Here is an 11,118-nt window from a genome sequence, read left to right on the forward strand (position 1 = left end):
TCAAGAAGCGGAATCGCGCGCGATCACGCCTGACCCTGTAGGGGATCCATGCCTAGTTGTTTGCGACAAAGCCGCGCTATGGAATGTCATTCAGACTGTAGAGAAGCATAGTTCAGAGTGCAAGGAAAGTCTTATTTTGGAGAAAGTGACCGCCTGGGGTTTCGCATCACGAATACATTGTAAGTGTATTAACCATTCACTGGTGCTCAACACAAGCACGGTTGTCGGTTCCGTCCGGGCTGTAGACTGTTTGCTGACGGTGGCGTATGCCTCCTCTGGAGTTCTGGCGACGCAGTTTGAAAAGTTTTGCAATTTTAGCAAATTGCCATACTCCCCTCGCACTGTGGAGAAATTGCTTGTAGATATCGAAGGTGCTGTAGAGTTGCTCAAGCTTGAAAGCCTGGCAGCCGCGCAAGAGGGCGAATCAAGGGCCACCGAGCAACATGACCCCACTTCGACAGCAATTAGTGTCGAGACTGATGCTCGGCACGCTTGCCGGAAGAACTCCACTCACACAGATGTCGTCGCGCTTGGTCAAATGACCCACAAAGTTGTAGGGATTGTTCACGTAAACAAAAAGGATGAACTATCTTCCCAAAAGCACGAAGCGTTCGGTACCAAAAAGCTGTACGAGTACTTCGATTCTAAAAAGATCTCCGTGCTAGATCACGCACACGACCGCAACACCACAGTCAATAAAATAATCAGAGAAAAAAACGGGCCATCCAACTCCAACGACCGCTGGCACGCTGCGAAGAGCCTCAAGAAAGGATTTCTTGCAATTTCATCTGGACCGAAGAGGAACGAGGGCAAGACATGGCACGTGGAGCTGTCCGACAAGTGCCAAGCGGTCCGTAACCACGCCTACTATGCTATGGCCGCTTGTGAGGGGAATCCAACCAAGCTAAGAGATATTTTCATAAACTGCGTAAACCATTTTGAAGGTAAACACGAGAAATGCAGCGAGGAATCAATTTGCAAAGAAAATGGACATGTCCCGACAACGCTGCTCGTGAAAGACCCGCTAGCGTCGGAACTTCTAACAAAATTTCTGAAATCAACAACCATCTACAAGAACGCGGAAGATTACGTAAAGTCGAAGGATACATTCTATGTAGAGTCATTCAATAATACTATGCTAATTTACCTCCAGAAGAGGATTCATTACCAGGACAGAAGCTACAAACTGAGGCAGAGCTTGGCACTCCTAGACTGGAATGAGCATGTTGGGCGAGGCTACACTTCACGTTACTCTATTGAGGACTGTCGTCATCCAGACTGGCAAGGCGGGAAAAGGAAGTACTTCAGGAAGACATACAGGTAGAATATTTTGAAGTGTACAGTGTTGCCATGGAATACTAATCCTCTATTCTTTTCCTCCAGCTTCGTTCAAAAGATTCGGGAGTTGGTGCTTCGGTCTGCTGCCCTGGGAGATGCCAGCACGGTGAATGACGACTCCCTTGTGAATGACGAGAGTGTATAACTTATAGGTATGCCTAATGTAAATTTAAACTAGTACCATTGACGTATAATAACAAGCAAGCTTATTTCATTAGAACAGTTGGGCAATTGTTGTGTGTACTTCTACATGTTTGTTTGTTTTTATTTCCCAGCTCGGGACATCACTGGACAAGGGACAGAAAAAGCCATTCCGCGGACTCAAAGGTGTACCTGTAATTATTATGCAAATATACAATTTTCATGACAATCTTTTGTCGTTGCCAAATACAGATGACACACAAGAGAAAGTGAACGCTAACCGGTACATACGATTGCGACAGAGCTTCAACCAGGGTGTGATCTTCCGAAGTACAAATTCCGAATAAACGCCCGTCGAGGGGTTTCGGAGTATATAAAGTGCTCACCCTTTTACACTTAGCGCATAAATAGATCAGAGCTCAGCAGAATGTACATCACCTCTTGGCTGTGCCTCTCGTGAGTCTTGAACGAGATATTAATAATTTCGATAAAAAAATAGATTAGCTGAAGAGAAAAATTAATTTTACTGCAGTCGAGACTCACAAGAAAAGCACAGCCTTTTACGCACAGTATATTGCGAGTATTTTCTGACGCACCGCGCGTGTTCTGGCATTGGCAATATTTGTTTCGGTGTTATACGTATATTTATCTAAGTTAGGCTCGATATCTGTCTGCTAGTGAGTGATACACTGTTTTTCCGTTCTCGTTTTTTTCCAATTTTTTTTTAACAAACTAAGCTAGCAATTCCTCTGCGCACCATGCCCTATTTATTTTGAAAATAAATGTGCAATATAATTTTGCAATTTATGCACTTGCCTAAGAGGATTGAATATTTGTAGAATTATGCGGCTGGGTTCAAGACGGATCCGCACCAGAAATCGCGCTCTTGTACCGCGGTACCATAACCATGGCTTCTTCAGTTTTGGTTTTTAGCTTGCGTTGTATATATTGTCGTCGGCATTTTGCAAACGTTATTTACGTTTCGGGGCTGTCGTGTTGCGATTTTTTGAGATGAGGAAATTCTGTTCGCATTTGAGGCGGACCAGGAAGTCCGTAATTTTCCCGACGGTACGAGCCTTACTCGGGACCGTGTGTGGTGTTATTTCGCTGCTGACGTCACGTATCCACGCCAACTGTATGACGGGAAAATTATCAGCGCACGGAAAGTGAAAGAAAAGCTTTTCTCCGAATCCGGCCAATAGTAATTTAGGCAGCCGATTGCTGGGAGGGTACCTTTAGAACGCGCGACACTAGAGCGCCGACGTTAGAGCGCGCGACGCGAAGGCTCTGCGACAGTAGCGCGCTTGATACCAGAGCGCATGTCACGAGAGCGCACCCCAGTTGAGCGAACACTGCAAATTGTGGGATGTACCCGCGGCTCCACAGACAGAACTAAATTGTGCGACTCATCGAATCGGAGCATTGGCGATTTTCGATTTATTAAAGATGCCTTTAATAAAAAAAATAAAAATAAAAAGGGTACGGCTCCTTCTAACCAATTGTTTGCTGACATAGAAGAGAGAAGGGGGCAAGGGTAATGCCTGCAGTTGGGCGGAGCAGCGAGTCTAAGATTTCTTCACGGTGGTGCGGTGCGTCTCTCGGATATACAATAAATGTTTGCTTTTTGCTATATTTGGTCTATTTTTGACAGGCATTTGGACCCCTATCATTTTGGCGGTTATTGGGACGTTTCTCGCATAACTTTAATAGTATTTTGACGTCCATGACCGTAATGGAAAAAGCTCACCGCTAAAAAAGTTCAGTAAAACACTCATCGAAGGAAAGCTCAGCGCAGTTTTATCGGATGCAAAGCTTTCCAGTCTTTTGACGGATACAGGAAAACCTCCCCTTCAAATCTGTGAGATATAACATCAGAAAACTAATGGAGCTATATAGATCAGCTGCATTTTTTTTTCTGCGGAAATATACGCTACAGATAATCCTTTTTTTTTTTTTTTTGCTGTCAGTTTTTTGAAACATTTCTTGGTTTGTTACACGAAAAAAATTCGTCGACTCATTTCGCAATGTCCTTGCCGAATGCCACGGCGTAAATCCCCGCCAATTTTACATAAAGCACGCGATGCCCGAAGAAGTGGTTGGGCCACTCGCGCTTGACTGGTTGTGCGCTCTCGATGTGCTCTCGAGTCGCGCGCGCTAACGTCGCAGCGCTTTCGAGTCGTGCGCTCTAACGTTGCGGCGCTCTCATGTCGCGCGAGCTAACGTCGTGGCGCTCTACTGTCGGCGGTCTAATGTCGGCGTTCTTCTAACGTGCGCTCTAGTGTTGTACAGCCCCATTGCTACCTATACCACCGGCTGTTGAAAACGCTCGAGGTCGTGCTCCCTTATTGAACTTTACGCGAGGTTATAATAATAATAGTACCTCTATTTTTTTCCAAGAAAAACAATGTTGAAAAGGTGACACGGAAAGAAAGCTGTAAAAACAGCTTGAAGAAACGCGGGTCATCTAAACCAGCAGTCGCGATGCAGGCACCGACTTGTGACTCGGTGGCGAGAGCCTGCTAAGAGCTACACGAGTCAGCGTTACTCACGCGGCTCGCCCCTCACCAGAGTGGAACAAACAATATGGCGAATTTGGTGGGGCAAAACGCTTTCCCGAACCCACGCAGGGACGATGGATAGAGGGCATGCGCACTAGGTGTTTCAAGAAAAAAAGGTGGACTACAGATTTGAGACATTTAACGTGCTAACACTGCACTAATAACTAGGCACAGAAAGAAAGGCGCTGAATCCAGAGACTTTATACACAAATAGTTTACTCCCACATGTGCCCCATGTAGGGAACACCAGGTGGGTTTGGATACAGGCACCGGACGTGTGCAACTACGCACACTGGCATCAATTCACGCTTAGTATATACTCCTTGGCCGGCTTGTCTCTTCTTCTCCAAGTACCTGGGGTCACGCCAAGCGGCCAAATTTGCCAGGCAGGCTCAGTCCATTCTGTAATACTTTTTGCGAACCCCAGGATTCTTGGACGACGGTGCCTGGCCCATCCCCACCCTCACGTGGCCTTGGGTCAGTATACACGGAGCGCAAAAACATTCGGTGCACTCCATCTGGCCGTCCGCTGAACGTTATACACCTACAGGGAGTATAGAGAAACCACGTTAGTTATACAGGCATATAATTCGATTGAAACAAAACTAATTGAGAAAAAAGTTTGCATTGAACGAAGTCATCTGTCTGCCTCCCTACAGCGCTCTGTTGAGCTTGATAAAAAAGGAGGTGCGACTCAATAAACAGTGTACGCAAAGTTGTGGCATGCGGTTTAGAGAGGCTCGTTTTAACGAACGCCGTCTCAGCGACAACAGATTGTCGAATCGCCTCAAAACTCCGCTTAGAGAAAATGGCGACTGCCGGCATGCTGCTCTCATTGTTTCCGATTCATTAGCCCAGCTTGCCGAACCGTTGGCGGCGCCCAATAGAAGCATTCTTTTTCGAATTGCTTGAATAAGAATGCAACCTTTCACCTATTAAAACAAATTCTGTAATAAATCCATTCCCATAATATGCTTGCGCTGATCTTGTAGCGGTATTCGTACATTACGTGGCAGTGTTAGCCCGAACGCGACATTGGCGCTTTTTACTATTTCTGCCCAGCAACATGTATTGTCTAGCACTAAGCTCTGCCACTTAGGTTGAATACTCACATTAACAGTTTTCTAAACATCATTCACTTCTAAGAAAACAAAACGAGAAAAACCAGCGATAGTTTGTCCTTGCTAACTGTGTGGCAGTATACCTAAAATCTGTTTGCAATTAAAAATTACAAACGCGTTTCATGTTAAAAAAAAATCGCCTACGTTTAGTTTATTCTTTTATTTTAATGGCTCAAAAATACTTTAAAGCGGCAGCACGTGCTATAGCACCGATTTAGCAACGTTGAACTATAACACGACACGCTTCGATAGCCGCACTCGATAAATAATGCTCACAGAAAGGGTATAGCTTATATATTGATGCAGGATGCGGTTATCCAGGAGCTAAAACGATCCACTAAAACTTTTTTTTAATATCGACACACACAACTGCTGCCTTCTCACCTCATGCGGTTGTTGGGATGTGTAAATATAAATGTCATCTACATTTGTTGGCCATCATATAGTGTGAGTTACGCACACAATAATTTGTGCTCGCTGCTAGAAAACAGAGATCCGCTACAAGATGCCCGCGCCTGGTACATAGTTCTGTCTTCCAGCGATCCCAATTGAGGCAGGTTTGAGCGTAATAAGCCTGTCTCTTGAAGATGGAATGTTTTGTGAATATGTCAGTCAACCTCACATATTGAAGTCACCACATCTCGCGCATGTGTTCTAAGCTCCTTGATCAACCGAGAATATCTATGAAACGTACCTTCAATGGGTTTGGGGATGCACCGCAGCTCCGAAGTATGTTTCCTTTGCCACGGGCTACAGCCAAACAACCTCGACAGCTCAAATTCGGTGTTTGGAAGAGCGCAGCCTTGCAGCTCCGTGAACCGTACGCCCGAGGGGCTATACTCCGTTCCACCTTCAGTCCGAGCGCAGTGGACGCCACGAGCCATCCCAGCCGATCCAGCGCCGGGAGAAAGTCGCGTGACCTGCCGGTAAGGCGGGGCGACGCAGGGAGCTCAAGGTCGCATGACACTCTCTCAACGCCGCATTGGCTGGGATGGCTCCTAGCGTCCGCTGTGCTCGGACGGAAGGTGGAACGGAGTATAGGCTTGGCGAGCGCCAAAAAATAGGGCAGATTACGCGATAAGAGCTGAAGCTACCCGTAAGTCACGAGGTCGCTGCTGCCAAACCCATCGCCCGTCTCTCACAATGGGGATTTTCTCGGCTTATCCTCTCAGAAGAAGCCGGCGCAAAAAGGGACCCTTCCCCCCGCCTCGCCGTACTGCAAGACAGGAGAGAAAGGGAAAAAAAGAGGGCGAGGAGGACTTTCCGCCAGGCTGAAGAATATCTCTGCTGGTCCTCCTTTAAGAAAGGTCTCGGGTTTCGAGAGGCGGTGCGGAGAGAACCCGTGCTTGGAGCTGCTGCCGCTTTTAACTGAGTGTGCTTGTATATAGAGGGTTTCGCCGCTTAGTATAAAAATGTCGCTTTTTGCCCGATGTAATAATTTAGCCGTTGGCGCAGCCAGGCTGGAAAAAAAGGCAGGGACCGATTCTACAAGGAATTTGGATTTGACGGTTGGAGCGTCAGGCTGACAGCTCGCCGACCATTGGGCGACAGTGTACCACGTGTGAGTGGTGAAATTTGAAGTGATTGGTCCGTCCCTGGAGGGATAGGAAGTCCCTACGAGTCTAGAAAAGGGCTGCCGAAAAGATTCTTGGGGATTCGATTTTTGACATCAGGAAGATTCGGCTGTTGAGGCTAGGGCTAAAGTATGGGTTTTAATTTTGGGAGTTTTGAAATGTAAATTAACGTTGACTTGTTGCCCTTTTCTTTTGAAAATAAAAGTGGCCACAATGGCCATCCTAAACTAACCAACGTCGTAATGTGTCAAGCGGCATCGAATAACTTCTAGTTTTTTTTTTTTTTTCTTATTCGACTTCCCGGGGAACTTGCATCGGGCGAACATCATCATCTGTCGTCACCATCCTGACCGGTCCCCTCCCTTTCGGAAAGTTGACTCGTGAGCATTTGTTTTCATTTTTACTTCTTTATTTTGTGCTTTACATCGGTTTCTGATCACCCAGTGTGATTACCCATAGGGGGGTAACATTTGTGTTTCACTTTTTCTCTTCGGATAGAGATGTGGCCCCGTTTCAGTGTACGATCAGTTTTACCGTGTGCAGTGGGTTTGTTATTTTGCATATTTGATATTATTCTACCACTCTTGATTTATGAGACACTTTCAAGATCTCGTTTAAAATACTACCTTCCTAACCATGTGTTGTACTGGCCAACTTCTTTATACACACAGGGTAAATACAATCTCTTGAAAACACATAAGGTATTTAGGTACTGAAACGTCACGTAATTCATTCTCTGCCAAGGCTGAATTAAATGGCATCTCTTAGGAAGTAAAATTTAAAAAAACCGGCAGCGACATTTAAGTTTGAAGTCCTAAAATGTTTGAAATACAGTATTCAAGGACTGATATTTTGTATTTGTTTGATTGTATTTGTATTTGAATTAATTGTGACCACAAAAACTCACCAAACGCAAGTCAATGCACATGGAAACTTTGGTACATTCGCGCATTGCAAAAGACTAATGATAATGACTTAATTCTATTTCATTTCTATTGATTAAAGGCCCCTTCAAGGAGGCATTGCATAAGGGGGGTGTCATATTCAAGGCTCGAAAACAGAACAACCAAACACTCCAAAAGAAATCAACAAAAAATTAATAAAACTTATGCTGACGCAATGTACAAAGAAGTCGAAGTAATTTTAACGTATTTATACGAAGATGAAGTCGGGGACTCAGAACGAAGTCCGTGAAAATTACTAATTTAGCAGTTTTCGATGATGCTCAGCAACATTTTAGATGGAACCATATGTATTTTTTCACTAATTAGAAAAGGTCTGGCTCAGGCCGAAACGTCGACCTATATGTAATAAAACTCCAGGAAAAGCTTCGAGGTACGTTTACTTTCCTATGTACTTTTCGTCGTCCTACGCAACAGTATTTCCCCCTCTCTCTCTCTCTTTCTATATATATATATATATATATAAAGTTGAAAATCAAAAGTCAGAGAAACAAAAACACGGAAGGTTTATTTCAACGTTTCGGCAAGAGTCTTGCCTTCCTGACGAAGGCAAGACTCTTGCCGAAACGTTGAAATAAACCTTCCGTGTCTTTGTTTCTCTGACTTGGGATTTTCAACTTTGTGTACTCCATGCCTTCGGCCAACCCTACGCGACCATGCCCTATATATATATATATATATATATATATATATATATATGTATACATTTATACAGGGTACTGCACATAAATCCAGCCAAGGTTCAGAAATAGCTTGGTGCATTTTAGGAAGACGAAACCAAAATACTAAGTTATTTCATTGTGTGAAGCAAGTGAGGCTATTTTGTATTTTACCCAAAAAACTAATGAACTAAGATTAATAAATTAAATTTTGAAATCTGCAGTTTAGAGCAAAAGTTAAGAAGCAGTTGTAGAGCGTCCTCACAAATATCCAATTCAGTTGTTTTTATCATGAAACCTATATATATATTTTTTATGGGAATCAAAAAAAAGTTTGCAGAATCTGCAAAAACATCATGAGCTCATTCACTTTGTGAAGGTAGATGACCAGCGAAGCTGTCTTGCAAACGGCACAGACATTTTGGCAAAACTACGAACGTATTTATTATCCTGATCAGGGGTCATCGTGACGAAAGGTACGGGCACACATCTTGTTGAGAATCGCCGCCCCGACACGGGATCACCACCTGGCGGAAGGAAAGGAAGCTAGGCACGGAAGCTCTTGGAACGACAAAAAGAGGGCAGTGCGCTTCACTCCTCCTTAGAGTTCCTGTATAGGCTCCCTACGGGAGCCAGAGTTGCGCATTTGTTTTCCCCGCGCCGCCACGCCGCTATTCGCCGAGATCCATCACGTGAGGAGCAAAGCATCCGTTGGCGTGCAAGAAAGCCACCTTTACGGTCGCTCCGCCGACGTTTCTCTTGCCCCAGCGTATGTTTCCCTGCTTTCCGCCTCCTTTTCCTCCTCTCCTGTTTTCCATGCGCGGCGGCGCGCGCGGCGCCGCTATTCGCCAAATTTAGTCACGTGAGGAGCAAAGCATCCAGCTCGTGCGGGAAAGCCGGCGCTACGGCCACGCGCCGAGGCTGAATGCGCAACTCTGCTACCGTAGGTAGCTATACAGGAACTCTACTCCTCCCTCCTCCTTGATGAGTTGGAGGTAGCCAAGGCAAACAAAGCGCACCGTGATGTCCTTTCCCTGTCAAAGGTTAATAAGGATAATATGTTGCCGTCCCTGAACAATGAATCACGTATGGCTAGTAGTCTATTAAAAACAAGTGATTGTAAAGTAATTAACCTATATGATATTCCTCTGACTTCTAGAAAAAGTTCAGTTTTATCTAGAGGCTTAAGTTTTGTAGCAACCCCACGTGCCGCAAAAGAATTCGAAATTTTAGATGATGTACCACAGTTTTCCCGATAGTTAAGCCTCAGACGAATTTTAATCGAAAAGAAGGATGCAATGAAACAAGGGGTCATAATAGCACAATACCGAATTTCAAGTTAACGTCACACTGGACCCCCGAGTCAAGCAAGACCAGCGTGTACATCGATAAATATGTGCAAGCTATACGGAACGATATTTTTTATTCGCTTGCTAAAGGAACCACACAAAGGATTATTTTGTTTAAAAGGAAACAATATGTCCTTAATAATTTGAAGTCCAGCGAGGCCGTAATTAATCAACCTGCGGATAAGGGTGGTGGTGTTGTGGTTATGAACAAGGTCGACTACATGCGGAAAGCAACGACCCAGCTTGAAAAACCAAATGTTTATCAACGTCTACCTAACGATCCTACAAAGCTCTTTTGTATGATAATAAACAGAACACGCGAAGATCTACGTAGTTCCCATGAAATTAACAGCGATCAATATAATTGTCTTAAGTCAAAAAATGCTCGTCCAGGTGTCCTCCATATGCTCATCAAGGTTCATAAGCCCATCAATCCAGGGAGGCCCATTATATGAGGCATACGCACACCAACCGAACGAATTTAAGAATGTGTAGACCACGGGATTAAACATAAACCCCCTGCTACAATCTTTCGTAAAGGACTCCACATACTTTCTTAATCTTATTGACGATATGAACGGATCCGGCGTAACATCACTCAAGAGGTTTTTGCTACTATGGATGTGAGCTCTTTGTACACTACCATCCCACAAATGGAGGGACTGGCAGCCGTGGAAAAATTCCTCTGTTTATACCTTTCTTCTCTCGTAGATAGTAGCTGTATTCTGTGCTTATTGGATTTAAATGTAGACTGCAATAACTTTATGTTGGATGAGGATCATTACTTGAAAATGCAAGGCGCGGCCATGGGGTCGAAAATGTCCCCAAATTACGCTAATATTTTTATGGGCAAGTTTTAGGAGTCCTTTGTGTGAACTTACGCCCAGATTCCTGCCATAGTGTCGCGAATGACATATGATGAGGCGACGAATAACTGAAGAATCTGAACGTTTAATGGGGCGAACTTGTGCCCAAAACAAAATAGAAGTAAGTTCGCGTCGCAGACGTCGATGTCGGCGAAACAGCAGGATCGAGCACTGGAGCGAAACTGCTTGCGGCTCGTCACGCGGAGCCCCTTTATGTGCAGGCGTGGGCCACTGGAACAATTGCCGTAGAAGGTTCGGCGTGTAGAACATTCGGAGCTCGAAAAAGCGACAGGATTCTCGAATTCATCAGAACACTAAATTGCAAGAATTAATAAAAGACGCGTCACTCCCAGGAATCGACCCTGGATCTTGACGTTGGAGGCAAGCACGATAACCGTTATGCCACGGCCGCGCTGCCAACTTGGCCAACTGCGCGCTCGGTAGTAACGGCTAGTTGGCGTGCACTAAAAATGATAATAGACCGCGCAGAAATAGACAGAACAGATGAGGTTAGACGCGCCTCTCTTTTCTCTCTATTTGTGCGTTTTCT

At 44.9% G+C, this 11,118-nt stretch overlaps 1 protein-coding gene across 1 annotated transcript; it reads left to right on the forward strand.

Moving 5' to 3' along the window:
- The first annotated feature begins 874 nt into the window (after positions 1-874).
- Positions 875-1,664, forward strand: LOC115320164. The gene is made up of 3 exons (XM_029980266.4): positions 875-1,320; positions 1,384-1,490; positions 1,614-1,664. The coding sequence occupies exons 1-2, from the start codon at positions 875-877 to the stop codon at positions 1,481-1,483; spliced, it is 546 nt and encodes a 181-aa protein (XP_029836126.2). The 3' UTR covers positions 1,484-1,490; positions 1,614-1,664.
- The last annotated feature ends 9,454 nt before the right edge of the window (positions 1,665-11,118 follow it).

The sequence above is a fragment of the Ixodes scapularis genome, unplaced genomic scaffold (assembly GCF_016920785.2).
Source record: "Ixodes scapularis isolate PalLabHiFi unplaced genomic scaffold, ASM1692078v2 PGA_scaffold5__190_contigs__length_132052651, whole genome shotgun sequence".
In the NCBI taxonomy this organism is placed as follows: domain Eukaryota; kingdom Metazoa; phylum Arthropoda; class Arachnida; order Ixodida; family Ixodidae; genus Ixodes; species Ixodes scapularis.